The following is an 18,346-nucleotide window of genomic DNA, read 5'->3' as shown; positions in this document are numbered from 1 at the left end:
AGGATGAACAGTGGTAACACCAGCTGGTCTGAGAGCTGTGAGAGAGCAGGAATGGCCGTTTGTCTTATCCTTTTTCAATCCTATAATCATATATTTTGTATAATAATACAGCTTGTCACCTGCATTGGCATGGAGTATGTGATTTCTTTTGTGTGTGTATAATATAGAGCAGGGGTCTTCAATGTTTTTCAGACCAAGGACCCCTTAGCTGAGAGAGAGATGAAGCAGGGACTACTGCATTTGTGCTGCAGATTACACTTTTTCATAGATTACATAGATAGCTTCGTAGACTTGTTTGACACTCATCAGTGTTGTGTAAATAAACATGTTTTGTTTGTTTGTTTACATATTAGTTTCTCTATTAATCGTTAATTAATTGTTAATTGTTGGATACATGTTAATGTGTAATTTCAGACATTTAACCACTTTAAACCCTTTAAACTTCACTGTTGGCTCTGCACTTGGTCTGCTCTTTTTGTCCCTCTAGTCTACACCAAGCTTCTTTGCCGAAAACAGACGATCTACAATGCCTCTCAGAACGAGGCGTTGTGAGACATTTTCTGCTAATGTTCCCCTCATAATAGGGATGCTGGGGCTGAAGCGGTTTAACAATTTTTTTTTTCCTATCGCACAGAAGATTTGGCAGCCCCCCCCCCTGTAGTAACTCTTAGGACCCCTTAGGGGTCCAGGGCCCCCTGTTGAAGAGCCCTGATATAGAGTGTTTGTTTTGTAACATGGGTCTCCCTGTTTCTCCTGCTCTTCAGTAAACCAATAGGGATGGATGGATGGATGGATGGATTTGACAGTGTAGATTGTGTTCCCGGAGATAAAAGAAATGATCAAATGGGGGTCCTTGAAATGGAAAGAAAGTTAAGAGTCACTGGTCTTTCTCTTAGGTAACAAACAGCGTATGAGTCACAAACACATCCACCAGGATATCTGTTGCAATCAGAGAATGTCAACTCAACCAGAAGTCAATCATTCTCCCTCTGGGTGTAACATTCCGTGATGAATTCTTCACATGAAGCATGAGAAACACACACATGCATTACACACACACACACACACACACACACACACACACACACACACACACACACACACACACACACACACACACACACACACACACACACACACCTACTGTACGTGTGCACACATGCATAGTGTTCATGCACTTGCACGCGCACACACAGACACGCACGCACACATCGGCACACATACACAGAAACACAGCTATCATGGGAAATCAGTGTTACTGAGTTTGTGTGTGTGTTCTAGGGCATTCACAGAATAGTCGAATATTCGAATATCAAAGCCATAATTCAACGTTGTACGTTGAATATTAGCTAATATTTTAGTATAGATTTCTTTTAGATGTTTTCATGGTTATACAGTTTGGCTAGATAGGCAGTCAGAAGAATGAGTTGTCACTGCCCTCTAGTGGATGAATTGGTTAATGCTCTATACTGACGTCATGCATCACCTTTCATCACCACGGAAGTAATAAGCAGTGGGGGAAAAAAAACTACGGCAAAGGAGAACATGATGGAGAAGGAGAAAACATCAAAAGTGTGGAAATATTTTACAAGAGAAGATATAAAGCCACACTAAAATATTACAGCAGTAGCCTACCAGCTGTATGCTCGACTACTTGACGACACACCCGTTGCCAAGCACGAGCAGCAGTAACCCAACCGACCGCAGCGGCAACACGGGCGAGGAGAGCCGGCAAAAAAAGTGTCAACAAAGGCAGACGACAATCGGAGAATTCTGTCTACATAGCCCAGAGGCTGACGGATACAATCAAAGAGTGGGGCCTGGGGGTGTTCTGCATTCTACACGATACTGCCAGCAGCATGAACCTAACGATGAGTTTGTGTGCGGATGTCCAGGAAAACCTTGGCTGCACTGGACATATGCTACAGTTGGCAATTAAGGCTGGGTTGGATTTATCCGAAGTAGCCAGAACCATCGATGCGGCGAGGCGAGTGGTTAGTCGTTTTCCACCACTCTGCTGTAGCAACATGTGCACTGATTATGACAAACCCAGCTCAATGTCAAAGACAATCTATAGTCCAAAAAAAGGAAAAGACAGTACCCCCTGCAGTTTTTTTTTATTTATTTGACTCTGGGGGGACCTCCCAATAGAATGTGGATAACAGGATGTTGGCCGTTAGGTCCGCCCTCAGCCCTCCACTTCCGGTCCACGTGTCTTTGTTTACATTCCTAACATTCCTAACTATACAAGTTGTAACAGGAGCTCCGAACAGATTCAGCTGCAGAGCTCTGAATCTGTCTTGAGAGATTATGTCAAAGATAGCAGGCTCCGAAATGAAATCCTGCGATTAATCGACTATTCGACTACGTTTAGATATTCGAAGTCGAATGCTAAAAATCACAATTCGTGAATGCCCTAGTGTGTTCTTGTTTGCTGTCTTTATGAGGTCTCCAAAGAAAAGGGAGAGAAACTTGAAAGTGTAAACACTTATTAACTTAAAAAGTTAAAATAGTTTTAAGGCTTAGAGGTTAAGGTAAACACTAGTTAAGGATAGGCCCCATGGCAGGCCTGACACTAAACCTTAGCATGAAGAAGGCCTTTTGACTCCTGTCTGTTATTGTACCAGCGGTTGACCACTTACACATAATATTTACACGCTGACCCAAGTTGGTCTGTTGTCCAGTCAGAGGCTGCAGTAACATGCATGCACACCAGGTGTTTCTGCTCGTCTTTGATGAAGCCATAATTGTGTGACATCACATGTTCAACGCGTTCTGTTTAGCAGTGTGCCCCGAGTCAAACCACTTTTCAGCGAGTGCTCACTGGGAAACAACTTATAATTGTTTTAGAGATGTATTTAGAGTGCAATATACTGCTAATGGTTTTAACTATGCACACACAAAAAACATGATTTTTAGGGTAAGCAACATTTCCATGAGTGGAAATCTACTCACAAGGACAGATTTAAAAAGTGAGCGTTGTTGCTTTTCAAGGCACTGTTTTTCAATCGATCTTTTAGTTTTTCGGTTAAAACAAATAGTAATAGTAAACAGATAGTAATCATTGCTATAGAGTGTTTGTTCAGTCGGAGGAGCCTCCCCGTCTCTCCAGCACTATAATAGACAGGAAAAAAAAGCATTTTCAGGTGGGTCACCAATCTCATCCAATCTTGTGAAAGAACCCATTCATCAGCCTCAATTCTAAAGTGTTCCAATATCAATTGTGTCTGATTATGTTTTTTGTTGTTGTTTCATCGCTTACAATTTCACTTGTTTATCCTGTGCTCTGTATGAGTTGTCTCTGCTGATTTCATGAAATTGGCATGCCGATCCGAAAATGTGTTTTCTGTTTACTAAAGAGCTGGAGAGATGTGGAGACTATAGAGGTATTATTACTATTATTGTACTAAACAAAATCACTTACACCCTATTTAAAGGTCTTTACATAACAGGGTGTGATGAATAAATGGAATATAACATTAAATACAAATGCGGGTGAGTATTTCACATCAGAACTATTCACATAGTTGATGCCTCATTCATACATTGTTTATTGTTCATTAAATGGATCCCCATTAGCTGACGCTGTGTGTGTGTGTGTGTGTGTGTGTGTGTGTGTGTGTGTGTGTGTGTGTGTGTGTGTGTGTGTGTGTGTGTGTGTGTGTGTGTGTGTGTGTGTGTGTGTGAGTGTGTGTGTGTATTTCACTGTGTACACGACCGCCACACACACACACACACACACACACACACACACACACACACACACACACACACACACACACACACACAGTGTTGATTGCATTGTTAATTTAATTTGAAAGAGTGAAACATTTTGTAACTCTAAATTAAAACAAAGGAGTATGAGCCTGTGTGTGTATGCGAAGCATTGTCTCTCTGTGTGTGTGTGTGTGTGTGTGTGTGTGTGTGTGTGTGTGTGTGTGTGTGTGTGTGTGTGTGTGTGTGTGTGTGTGTGTGTGTGTGTGTGTGTGCGTGCGTGTGTGTGTGTGTGTGTGCGTGCGCGATCATACTGTATTGTGTAGGAGTGCGTCGGGTGTGTTTAAGTTGTGCGTGTGTGTACTTTTACTCCTATAAATATTAGCTGCACTAAAAATCTAATCTGTTTCATATGTTTGGTTTGGTTTAATTAAATTAGCCACCGGCAATTAAACGAGGTAGGTGGCTGAATCCATATAAAAGCAGCGCTTATAAAAAATGAGCATATGCGTTGGCTGTTTATGTGTGGGAGGCTGAGAGAGAGAGAGAGACGGAGAGAATTAGCAAATTACTTCAGTCTATAATACAAGCTATGATGTCGCTAGACGTGGAAATTGCCTTATTAATTTATTATTCGTGACATGATTTGTGATTGTGCGTAGGCGATAATTGTGTGTGTGTGTGTGTGTGTGTGTGTGTGTGTGTGTGTGTGTGTGTGTGTGTGTGTGTGTGTGTGTGTGTGTGTGTGTGTGTGTGTGTGTGTGCTTGCATTATGCGTGTTTCCCAGGCAAATGCGAAGATGCCAGGCAACATGGCTTGAAGTTATTATGAAATCATTATCATTTTAATTGCTGCATGTTGCCTTCTCGAAGAAAAAGACGCTGTGTACATACAGTATGCATGGGTGTGCATATGAAGATTTGAAAAGTTAATGTCTTAGCTTGTAGGTTGGTGTGTGTGAGAATTCATGGATGTTCCCTCATTAAAAAGGCCTCTTTTATATCCTTTTTCCCCCCCAAGCACACAATGCGTTGCGTTGTGAGCTTATCACCTATTTCCAACAGAGGTTTGGTGTACAGGGTAGAAAAGAAACGGACACAATATAGAGCCCTGGGGGACCACTGGTCAATACATGGTTTAAAGGAGCACTTCACCCATGTTCAACCTTATCTTCACATAATTGGCCCTCACTAATGCTCATTATAAGATGGTAACATTTCTCAGAGAAGGGCTGTGGACAGTTCAGAAACCCTACAAGTGACATCTTTATAGGCCAGGTCATTTCAAACAAGATTTCTAACTTTTTTTCTTCTTCTCTTTTCATTAAATGGTAAGGTAAGTGATTTTCTTCCGTTAAAATAAGTGTTGAATAGCTCTATAGTCTGATAGCACTCATTGCTATAGAGCGTTTGTTCAGTAACAGGAGTCTCAATGTCTCTCCAGCTCTTTATTAAACAGAAAATGCAATCAGCAAAGAAGAGTAAACTAGTGCGATTGGAATTGATGACACAAATAAATGAGCAGACAAAATTGGAACTGGAACATTATAAAATTAAGCTTATAAATGGGTACTCTCTCCTGATTGGCTGAAATTGTGTCACCTACCTGAAAATGTATGTTCTGTTTATCAAAGAGCTGGACAGACAGGGATACTCCCTGTTACTGAGCAAACACTCTATAGCAATGATTACTATCAGAATATAGTGCTTTATTTATTTTAACCAAAAACTATCACTTATCCCACCTTTAATGCAAACAAAAGGTTCTATAGCTATTAGCACTGGAATCCCCATCGATGATGTTGGTGGAAGGCATGTCTCTCGACTGTCCACAGCCCTCCTCTGAGACACAGAGCGAGTAGACAGAAATTGTGTCATTTTATAATGAGCATTGAGTGAGAACCAATTATGAAGATAACGTGTGAAGTGCTCATTTAGGCTAAGTAGCTAACGAGACCAATACCATGTGTTAATGACCGTGTCCAGACATAGTGTATACATGTGCTGAACGTAAACGGGAAGCTTACACATGATGCTCCAATTTCACTCACGGAAGTTTTTTTGAAAAGAGTTGAACAACACTGAAAAACAATGTGGGAAAAGTGTTGAATGTTTTTGAAAAAGACAAATCTTGTATGGGGATACTTTCAGTATTTGTCTGCGGCCGAATACAGTTTGAGAATCACTGTAAAAGAAAAGAAGAAAAGAAAAAAGATTAAAATATTTCTCACATCTCACTGCTTCAAATCCTCATGGCTCCTAATTGCTATTCAGAACCATTAACTCTCTTATTCAACACCCTCCCCATTCCAATGAATTCATTTCTATTGAGAGATGTAACGCCTTCGGGTCCTTCTTTTATCGACACATTCTTTAGCATTAAATAAATCATATCTCTGTGCACTCTACTACACAGGGACGTGTATCGACGATTGTAATACTTTTTTTTATCCGGTTTGCGCTTCTGATTTACTGAGGCTAATTAACGGCATGAAACTCTCCTCATTTAGATCTTTTGCCAACAATATTTTCGAGGTATCTGCCTTCTTATCTTCAGATAAATCTTCAGGTGTTATTCCTCCGATTTTTTTTTAAATTGGCTCTTGTTCAACCACTATTGAAAAATAAGCTAACAATCTTCATCATTTTAGACCCATATCCAAATGACCCTTTCTTTCCATTTCCAGCATTAGAGGAAGTGGTATTGTTCTCAACTTTGTTGATGTTTTATGAACATCCACTCGCTTAGTGAAAAGTTTCAGTCTGGTTTTCATCATAGCACATGAACTGCACTTCTCAAAAGTGATATTGGGATAAACTCAAGAGTTTTCTGCTGCGTTTGATACAGTTGATCACAAGCTGGATGTGCAAAGATCAATGAGAATTGTCTTGCTGAAGGTGTGCTTTTAGATACTTGACCCCAAATGGCCAAGATGTTAGTTGTGTGTTGGTTACATACACAAATTGTGATATTATCAAACATACATTTTGTAAGTAAATGTTGTTAAGAACATTTACTTCTAAGGAGTCACAGTAAGTCACATTTTAAATTGGATTCCAAGAACAACAGTAATTATTTGACACCTAATCTTATTAAGTTAATTTATTTGTAGTAATGAAATCCAGACATGGATTGCAATTGGTCCCCTCAACAAAAAAGGTCTCCACCAGGTCAGGTAGGTTATTGTGAGCCAGCAATGTTGGGAATTCACCAATCAAGATGGAATATGAAAAATCAGACGGATCAGTCTTGATCACTTGACTATAGAGATAATGTGTACCGATTTGCGTGATGTTTGGACAAAATGTGTAATATATATATTTTTTTTTTGTTGCAAAAATAGGCCTCCTGGTGGCGCTATACTAGGGCAATGTTAGAAGGGTGGCATGTGTTCCTCAGCGTAGTGCAAAAGTGCATGCAAAGTTTCACCGCAATCGGACGCTGTGTTCATGATTTGCGGTATTTTGTTAAAAAAACTCCTGCTAACTTTGGAGGCCAATTTTAGCCAATCAGGATGGAATATGAAAAATCTGAAAGACTGAAAATGACCTTTTTAGGGTAAAGTATTCCTTTAAGTGTTGAAATACAGTGCTGCTTGAAATAGCAGTGCATTGCTGTGAATCAGTATTACCTGCCTGGATGATACACACAGGGATCAAACTCACTTTGTACTATGCAGACACTTTGTACCATGAAGACACTTTGTACCATGAAGACACTTTGTACTAGGCAGACACTTTGTACCATGCAGACAAATATGATAATTTTGGGGGGTCACGGCCTGCAAAGTTTGGAACCCTTGTCCTACAGTATGAATTAGGCATTTGAATGAATTAGGCATTAGTAATACTTTTTATTACTTTGTACTTAAACCCCGGAAAGGCAAATATTGTACTTTTTACTCCACTACAATTATTTTATTACAATTATATAGTTACTTTGTAGATTTAGATTATTATTACAAAATATGCATTAATCAATTAAGCCCCATTTTATACTTTGTTTATTTGAACAATAGCCGATCTGCAGTACAAGCATCACAACGCATCGCATTGAACCACGTCCTGAGCACGTAGATCTGCAATTTTTTTAATTATAATTATTCTGAAAAGAGTTAGTCATTTAACTTTGGTATTGTAAGTATATTTTTATGCCAACACTTTTGTACTTTTACTCAAGGACATTTTTGAACACAGTCCTTTTCCTTATTGTCTCTGTCGGGTAGCTGTGGCTTTTCAGGATTCTAATAGGCTCTATGCAAAGCAGCCATATTGGAAAGAAATTGGCCTCTTCTTACTTCCTTCACATGTGTTACCAATGATACTAATGAAGGCTCTGTTCCATTCTGGTCAGGGTGCTGATATCGTGCATGTTGGCTCACTAGATACACTCCATTTTGGTTCCCAAATGGCCCCTTATGGTGGGTGTGTAACTCTGAGAGTGTACAAATGGAACCAAATGGACCCTTACGGGTCCATTTGGTTCCATTTGTACACTCTCAGAGTTATGTGTCCTTGAAAATAAGACTACCACTATGCCACACTAAATGGAACAGAGCCTTCATTAGTATCATTGGTAACACCTGAGAAGGGGGCCAATTCATTCCCAATATGGCTGCTGTGCATAGAGCCTATTCTAAAATAGCATAACATAGCAGATCTACAAGCTCGAAACGCGGCCCGAAGCGACACGTTTTGGGACGCTGTGGTATGATCAAGTAAACACAGCAAGTTAAAATATAAAGATAAGAGGTTTCTGCCCGACAGCAACGTCATAACAGATTATATTGTATATATACTGCAGTGGTAATGCTACGTGTACTTCTTTCCATCACTGCTGTGAATGCACTGGAGAACAAAAAGCGGGCGAGTGGGTACTACAGTACTTCTCCTTCATACGCGCCACCTCCAGAGCAGCTAATATAAGGTTGAGCACGACTCCAGCTGGGATGATGAACGGTGTTGTGTTTGCTAGGTGACAACTGCACTTCAGCTGCACCGCTCTGGCATTTTAGAAAGCCGGCGGAGTTCAATGGAGCTCACCAACTTCCATTGTAGCAGGCACTCTCTGAGGCTCATCACGGAAAAGGCCACGGGGGTTCCCCATTCACGTCAAACTGTTAAGCCATTGAGGCCGGGAAACGCATCTGTGTAGCCACTTATCTGACCATTATTTTATACTTTGGCTATTCAAAAATAGCAGATATATATAGCAGATATACCAGATATGCTATGTTTTTTTTAAACATGATTTTTTTTTGCAATAAAAAAATAAATAATAGCAGATATACAAGCTCATATAGCATGAGCTTGTAGATCTGCTATATATATTTTTTTTAAATCATGATTCTTTTTTGCAAATCTTTGAATATATAGATTTTTAAAGCAAACATTTTTATTTCAAATCTTTGCTTCTGAGGGGTCCCTGGAACAACATTGTGGGCGGTCCTTGACATGAAAAAAGTTTGAGAACCACTGATATTATAGCAACATAATAAATATAAAACAAAGTGTTAGGATTTAGAAGACATTTGTAGAATCCCCAGAAGGAAAGATTTGCTTTAAAAAACATGTACATTCAAAAATGTGCACACATTTTCACGATTTTTCAAAAAAAATAGCAGATCTACAAGCTCGTAGCACGGCACTCGGTGCCGCGCTATGAGCTTGTATATCTGTTTTTTTTTGAATAGCCAAAGAAATGTAAAGCATGACACAGATGCGTTCCCGGTCATAATGGGTTAAATGACACGTTCGCGGTTGCTGATTTGTGATTCAGCCCATGAACGGTTTTAAAAAGTAATAATAATAATAATAAACCAAAACAATGTGGAAAATCAAAGTTGTACTTTTCACTTTGAATGGAGTTTTTTCTTATCATTAGTCATTCAGTCATTGGTAATTCCCTTCCTACATACAGAATGTTGTTGCTGTCGGACAGAAACCTCTTATCTCCATATGTTAACTTTTCGCGTTTTGTATCACACTACAGCATTTGATTGTATTGTTTCGTTGCATTGTTTTTTTGAGTGGTGCCAGCCACTCCTACACTTGACCGGGTCCGTCCGTCCGTCCGTTCGTTTGAACACGGCCTCAACAGCTGCAGCTGATTGCAACACAAGGATGCAACCAGTTACACTAATTCAAAGGCACCACTCTCTTCACACTGGGTGTGATTTTTTTGGACATGTACAGCACTTTGGTCGACTAACACTCGCTTGTAAGTGTGCTATATACATAATTGTCTCCGCCAGGCCGAAAGGCATGGCGAGAGAGTATGTTTTACCCCCTGTCCGTCCGTCCGTCTGTGTGTCCTGTCCTGTCCGTGTGTTACCAGCTAATTCTCTGGCACCGTTGGCCCGGTCGCTGCGAAACTGTGCACAGACACTCCCTAGATGCCAATTCAGAGCCTCTGCCCCAACTTTTTCACATGGGCCATTTATGGCGCCACCAGGAGGCCGATTTGTGCAAAACCCATTTACTCCTACAGATTTGATCCAAACATCACGCAAATCGGTACACAGTATCTCTATAGTCATGTGATCAAGGCGGATCTGTCCGATATTTCATATTCCATCCAGATTGGCTAAGGTTGGCTTCCAAAGTTTGCAGGATTGGTCCGTTTTGAACAAAATGTCTCAAATCATGAACACAGCGTGCGATTTCCGTGAAAACTTGCACGCACATTCCCACTAGGCCGAAGAAGAAATGCCACCCTTTTCACACTGGCCTGTTATAGCGCCACCAGCAGGTCTAATTTACCAAAACACATTTTCGCAACAAAATGTCTCAAATCATGAACACAGCGTGCGATTTCCGTGAAAACTTGCACGCACATTCCCACTAGCCCGAGGAAGAAATGGCACCCTTTTCACATTGGCCTATTATAGCGCCACCAGGTGGCCACAATAACCTACCTGACCTGGCAGGAGCACTCTTTCTAGTTTGATTTGATTTGATTTGATATTGACCGATATTTCACCGATTATTGATGCAATAATAATGTGACCATTAACACATCCACCGCCAAGGGTAAATCTCAAAATGTACTCATCAGTGCTAAGGTTTTATTGTTGTTTTGTTTTTTTCACGTCGCCATAGACCCCGTTAAAATCCTTGTGAATGCGCGATGCACTGTTTGTAAACATCGTGCACATGTCCCTGCGTCTACTAGTGCAGACCACGTGTCAAACGGAGCCGCCATGTTGTAGTTAGAACGGTTTATGTTAAACAGTGATGACCGAGGAGAAAAAACTACAAGGGAGAAAATGGCGTTTTTGTGTGCGCTTTAGAATGGAGGCCGACGGAAACGGCAAAACCGGATCGCAAATAGTTCCGTTCCGGTGGTGTTACACTGAAAATGGTCCGTGTAGAAAATTGAAAAAAAAAAAAAAAAATTGAAAAAAAGGAAAAAGCACCCGGACCGTAGCACTACGGTCTCGGCACTTAACAGTTGGATTTAATGGACCGTAGGACTACGTTCTTGGCGTTTAATGTGTTAATGGATTTTAAAAATGAAAAAAATAAATATATATATATATATATATATATATATATATATATATATATATATATCAGCAATGAGCTCAATAGTATATAATATATAATAATGTAATTTATCGGTATTGGCCTTTTTTACCCTGCATATTAACTGATATCGGCTAAAATTTCAATATCGTGCATCTCTATTAGTGTCCACTATATTTTTGACCTGTGGTATAATACTGTGCAATGAATTAATGAATTGAATCAAGCGCGCCTCAGGCATAATGTAAACATTGTAGACTGTGCATTGAGAGGCAGTAATGGGGCCAGGCGAGAGGGGTCATCCTGGTCATTAACTGGAGAGAGAAACAAGCGCTCCTTATCATCACAGCTGCTCTGTCTAATTGACAGTTATGCTAAATACTCCTCATGCTACAATGACAGTGGTGTTATTATGCACACTGTTACTGTGATACCCTGTGTGTGTGTGTGTGTGTGTGTGTGTGTGTGTGTGTGTGTGTGTGTGTGTGTGTGTGTGTGTGTGTGTGTGTGTGTGTGTGTGTGTGTGTGTGTGTGTGTGTGTGTGTGTGTGTGTGTGAGAGAGAGAGAGAGAGAGAGAGAGAGAGAGAGACTGTACTTGTACTGTATTACTATACTTGTGAGGACATCACAAGAAATCCAATTTTGACCATCATGTAAAAAATAAATGTGTGTATAACCTAGACACAGGATCCAAATGTATCTAAATAGAAGAGCAGGGAGACCAGGGGTTCCCCAGCTGTTTTGTTAATACAGCATCACAACCACTTTAACCACTTTATCCATATTTGATATGTTGGATATTCAAAAATAGCAGATATACAAGCTACCGTGGCCAAATACATATTCATTTGGTGGTTCTTGACATAAAAAAAAATACCATACAGATTGGACAAAATAATACATGTATTCACGAAAGAAAAGTGACATAATATAACGCAACTTTAAGTACAGTACTTGAGTAGATGTTCTTAGTTACATTCCCCGCCACTGTATCTGATGGTGTTGCCTGGTGTTGCTCCATCCTCCTCCACTGAGCTGCCCCGGGGCTCTGCTGTCCCCCCACCCACCCCCACCCACGCTCTCCGTCTCTCTCTCTCTCTCTCCACCCACCCAGTGTGTGTGGGGCTCTGTCATAAAATGCCATCATCTTCTGTCTGCCCACTTCCCCATCTTCATCTTCATTATCCATAAGTTTCCAGTGTGTCCCATGAGGCCTTAGCGTGAATTATGGGGCATCGCTTCCTGAATGACTTCATTCAGTTCATTAACCCATTAAGACCTGAGGCCTTAATTTTCACGATTTTTCAAAAATAGCAGATATACAAGCTCATAGCGCGGCACTCGGTGCCGCGCTATGAGCTTGTATATCTGCTATTTTTGAATAGCCAAATCAATCTTAAAATGACACAGATGCGTCCCCGGTCTTAATGGGTTAAGACTGATCCGTGTCAGTCAACAATAGTGTCGATGTCAACAACCTGACAGAAATCTGAAGACGGGTCATATTAACCCATTCAATCCAGGGGCGCATCTGTGTCATTTTTAGATGTCTTTGGCTATTCAAAAATAGCAGATGTACAAGCTCATAGCTTGTAGAGCTTGTAGATCTGCTAAAAAAGAAATGTGCGCAAAACTTTGAATATATAGGCCTATATTCTTTAAAGCGAACATTTGTAACTCAAATCTTTGCTTCTGGGGGGGTCCATGGCTGGAAAAAAATATTTTTAGATGAGGGTCCGTGGTCAAATACATATAATTTTGACATGAAAAAGTTTGGGCACCACTGATATTATAGCAACATACGTTTTTCAGAAACCAGTTTGTAGATGCATTCCCGCACTGAATAGATTAATCTGCCTACTTCCCTACAAGAACCCCCTCCACACAGCTGATTCAAATGAATGATGGCTCTTGACACTTGCTCCTAGCAGTAGCCTAACTCCTGTCCTGTGTTTCATTCTGACTGGCTGCTGTTGCTGCTGTGACACCTGCATCACTGCATGGGGATTCAGGTGTGTCGCCTCGCGCAACGTTTGGAGCTTGCAGATCTGCACAACCTGACAGATTTCTGTCAGGTTGTGTTCCTGCATTATTGTTGACTGATTTGATCCCTCAAATGAATTGAATGACTGACAACAGGAAATGATATCCATAATTGACACACCTCCTTTATTCCAGTAAGCTCCTGGACCTCCTTTATTCCAGTAAGCTCCTGGGGAAACTTGTGCACACTCTGCTGTCTGTCTGACCGACTGACACTTTCTAAGACAGTGACCCTAACTACCGTGTTTAATGGTAATGAGCTCTATTTATATAGCACTTAATTCTCATAATACTAGAAATGCAGCTCAAAGTGCTGTGCAATGAGAGAGAGAGAACACACACACACAGACTGGCCTGAAGAGACAGCGAGAGACAGGGACAGACAGACAGATGACACACAGATAGACATGAAAGAGGGATGGAGATAGGGGTCGTTGTGTGTCTCTGTGCGTGCGTGCGTGCGTGCGTGCGTGTGTGTGTGTGTATGTGCTACTGTACTCACTCCTCCTCTTGCCCACGTCTCCCTTGGAGGTAGCAGCCTCGTTAAGTAGAACCATCCCCATGGTGATCGCTGCGTCTGGGACACCGTTGTCAAGGCAACACAACACACACACACACACACACACACACACCACCTAGGGCAGCGAGTCCCAACCTGTGGGCCGTCAGGATATTGCAAGTGGGTCCCCAAATAATTGGCAAAACACAAATAATATAACATTAAAATAAACAAAATAAACACACACACACAAGCATGCACGCACGCACGCACGCACGCACGCACGCACGCACACACACACACACACACACACACACACACACACACACACACACACACACACACACACACACACACACACACACACACACACACACACACACACACACACACACACACACACACACACACACACACACACACTGGTGAAACAGGCATTGCATACAGTATATTGCAAGTTTTTAATTTGGTCCCCAGTCACAGCCAGAATGTATTCTACAGTACTGTAGCTGCATTATAGGTTTCTTATTATGTTGCTTCTGTACCGAAGAGCGTTGGACAAAGTATTAGTAACTCAAGTACTCAAAAGTACAAATCACAAAGTCAATGTACTTTCTAATATCGATGCATTTCTGTGTTGAAATGTAGAATAAATATTTTTTAAAGGGCTTCAAGTGGTTGCATAGCAACCTATAATAGAGTAAAAACTAAAAATACACACAGAGATATGGAGCCTTGGACACAGCGTGGTGGATAATTGGTGCACATTGAAATGCATGCGTTTACTCAACAGGCTGTCCATGTGTATGACTGTACGGGGCACAGGGTCAAGCTGGCCGCAGAGAATGTTACTGTGTAGATTGGATTGGAGATAAAAAAAAGTAAAAAGAACGTTAAGAGGTCTTCTGTTAACGTAAAGGCACTCTTCATTGAGAGGAGGCAGGGAGAGAGAGAGAGAGAGAGAGAGAGAGAGAGAGAGAGAGAGAGAGAGAGAGAGAGAGAGAGAGAGAGAGAGAGAGAGAGAGGCTGCGGTATAAACAATCTTTAATTAAGTAGTTCTTATTTTGTTACAGGAAAACTAAAATGCATTTATTATCTTGTGTAAGCCTTAACACAGGATACACTACACCCCATACACTACTTAGTCTTTATTTGAGTATGATCTATGTATAATAGATGCCTTTTGCATATTAACTTGTAAGATTTGGGATTTTGCTTGTTAAACCTTTTCAGATACATTTTTCAAATACATGAATATAACCGTAATTAAAACCACACACATTGAACACTGCAATTTGTCAAAAAATACCAAATTGCATTCAGGATTCAGAGACTTTCCGGGACTCATATAAAAGACCAACCTTGAGTCTGGTACTCATTATATGGAAAACAGCAAAAACACTGGTAGTCGCACGCACAGCATTGGCTTCGTTTGGAACAAATTAGCACATTAAGGTAAAGTTTGAATAAGGACATTGTGTCGCCATGGTCTGTTTCCTTCTGTCCACGACACACACTCCCTGTGGAGTGAACATAAACTCAACGGATAACTAGATCCTCCTGTGGGGATGACAGAATACCAATGATATTTGAAGAAATATGATTCCGATGCGCAAAATGCACATCTAACAAGCTTACTTCCACTGAAAAGAATGACAGGGCACTCCACTGATAGAAGATGAAAAATGCGAATGCTACACGGATAAAAAGACGGGTTGGCTGCCAAGCAGCCTGTTAAATGGCTGGGATGCATCCTTGCCTCCACTTGTTCAAATGAACAAAAGAAGAAAAAAAAAACTATAACGCTGGGCTGCTTGACAGGTTTATATCCCTAAACTGTTTTATAAACCTAACCAAGTCAGTCAGATATGAGCTGCATATGATTCTCTTAACAGCCATTCAAATCATGTTGAGGGAGGCAGACAACTTATTTTGATACAGTGTGCCAGGGCAGGGGGTGTACTGTGGATTTTTTAACTAGTAGAGCGCTACGTCGTGCGCATACACTCGCTCGCGCACGCACGTGAGCGATCGCCGATTGAAATAAGCTCTTTAACCCATTGAGACCTGAAGCCGATTCTACGTGTCTCCTAAATCTCAACAGTTTTCTGAAAAATGTTTCTATATCAGTGGTGCTCAATCTTTTTCATGTCAAGGACCCCCAAAATGATATGTATTTGGCCGCGGACTCCCATCAAAATATGTTGTTCCAGGGACCCCCGGAAGCAACGATTTGAGTTAAAAATGTTTGCTTTAAAAATGTGTATATTCAAAGATTTGCACACATTTTCCCGATTTTTCAAAAATAGCAGATCTACAAGTTCGTAGCGCGGCACTCGGTGCCGCGCTATGAGCTTGTATATCTGCTATTTTTGAATAGCCCAAAGTGTAAAATAATGCTTTTGAGCTCAAATCTAAAAATGACACAGTTCCAGGTCTTAATGGGTTAACATGTAAGCCTATTTGTTAACCCACAATATACCGTATATTACATTTTATTCTATTTGACTTGCATAATGGGGATACTTTAGTGTTGTTATATGCATTTACCTTGCAGACGTCACCTCTGTAATTGAATTAGCAATCATGAATCCATCAGCCACTGTTGTCCAAACGTTCTCTTTGGACCGCTTCAGACAGAACATCCGACAGTATGTCTACACCTACAGTAGGCTACTTAGCAGGTCACCCGATGGACCATTGATATGCATCCAGCCAAGGTCATTCCTATGTTAATAGGCTCTATTCACAGCAGCCATATTATGAGGACATTCACAGGTGTTGCCAATGATACTAATGAAGGCTCTGTTCCATTCTGGTCAAACAGATTCAGGGTGCTGATAGTGTGTGCATGTTGGCTCACTGGAAACACTCTACACCAGTGGGTCTACAGTTGGGGTCCAGGGACCCTCATGGGCTTCCAAATGGCCCCTTATGGGTGTGTAACTCTGAGAGTGTACAAATTACGGGTCCATTTGGTTCCATTTGTACACTCTCAGAGTTATGGGGGTCGTGGAAACCACTGTGCTACACTAAATGGAACAGAGCCTTCATTAGTATCATTGGTAACGCCTGTGAAGGAAGTGATAATATGGCTGCTGTGAATAGAGCCTATTCACACTGTAATTCACACTGTCACTACTTAATTGCGAATGGTCGTTTTTGATCGATATGCGAGGTAGACACACATGGGTGCGCATGTGCATGTCCATGCATGTGCAGCTCTGAACTAGTGGAGCGGCGCTCCACTTCACCCCACCTCCAGTACACCCCTTAGATTAGGGGTGGGGCGATATATCGATATCGCAACACTTTCTCCCGCGATAAATAATCGATATACTGCCGAAAAATATCGATATTATAAAAATAAAAAAAAGACAACAACGTTTCGTTTGTGATACGTTGTTTTTCCGACTGTATTTGTGTAATGATGATTTTGAACTGTTTGGTGGTATTTTATGAGTTTATGAATTGAATACAAGGACTATCGTGATATATCGTTGGTGAAATTTCATGCAATATATCGTGATATCGCAGTATATCGAATATCGTGATATTATTGTTATCGAGGGCCTAATATCGCCACAGATATCGTATCGTGAGATACCCATATATCGTCCCACCCCTACCCCTGGTGCCACATATTTTACACGCACGCACGCACGCACCCCTGGGGGTTCCCGGACCCCACTATGAGAACAACTGTACCAGACTTCTTGGAAGTTGCATGGAAGTTTATAAAAAATATGATTGAGAACTACTTGGCCACTGAATGCTCATGTCCTGCTTCTGAATACTAAATCACTTTGTACTGTAATGTTATTACTGTTTTTGAGTTTTTCTTTATAATAACTTTTATGGTGCTGTTTTATGTTGTTTCGTTTTACATGGAACTTTTTTATGCTGCCGTTTCTTGGCCAGGGCTCCCTCGCTTGTAAAAAGAGTTTCTGAATCTCTACTCCTGGTTCAATAAAGGTGAAATAAAAATACATAACCCAAAAAATAAATACTGGAGGTAATTCTGTGTCCTACTGGCAGTAGGACACAGGCGCTGTTCGTTTCAGAGTGATTTTTAGATTTTAGACCTTTGGATACACAGACAGACACACCGACGCAATACATATCTGAACGTAGGCAAATACAGAAGCTCAAACATCCACTCTTACAATCAAATGTAGTGACACAAAAACAAATGCACGCGCGCGCACACACACACACACGCACACACGCGCACATGCACACGCACACGCACACGCACTACACACAGTCCGTGGTGTCAAAGGATACTCAGGAGCAGGATGATGTGAGACTCTGCAACAAACTGAGCCTGGCTGCTGCCGTGGATGTAACTCTGGAAGAGAGACAGACAGAGAGACAGACACACATACAGAGAGAGAGAGAGAGAGAGAGAGAGAGAGAGAGAGAGAGAGAGAGAGAGAGAGAGAGGAAAAAAAATGTGTTAAAACGGCGTTAATTGCAATCGGCAAAGCGCCACAGACCAAACAGATATCCATTGGAATAGGCTCTATGCACAGCAGCCATTTTGGAGAAAATTGGGCCTCTT

General features: G+C 41.1%; 1 protein-coding gene across 1 annotated transcript in view; it reads right to left on the bottom strand.

Annotated features, from left to right (window-relative positions):
* The window catches only part of tusc3 (tumor suppressor candidate 3), a 214,528-nt gene that overhangs the window by 12,682 nt on the left and 183,500 nt on the right, over window positions 1–18,346 (bottom strand). The window contains exons 7-8 of the mRNA XM_084077551.1: window positions 18,070–18,133; window positions 13,786–13,860 (exon numbers count right to left, since the gene is read on the bottom strand). Coding sequence (XP_083933677.1) covers window positions 13,786–13,860; window positions 18,070–18,133 — 139 coding nt within the window. The remainder of the gene's footprint in view (window positions 1–13,785; window positions 13,861–18,069; window positions 18,134–18,346) is intronic.

The sequence above is a fragment of the Gymnoscopelus microlampas genome (genome assembly GCF_963454915.1).
Source record: "Gymnoscopelus microlampas genome assembly, chromosome: 2".
Taxonomy (NCBI): Eukaryota; Metazoa; Chordata; class Actinopteri; order Myctophiformes; family Myctophidae; genus Gymnoscopelus; species Gymnoscopelus microlampas.
The sequence above is the reverse complement of the archived record's forward strand: the minus strand, read 5'-3'. Positions and strand labels throughout refer to the sequence as shown.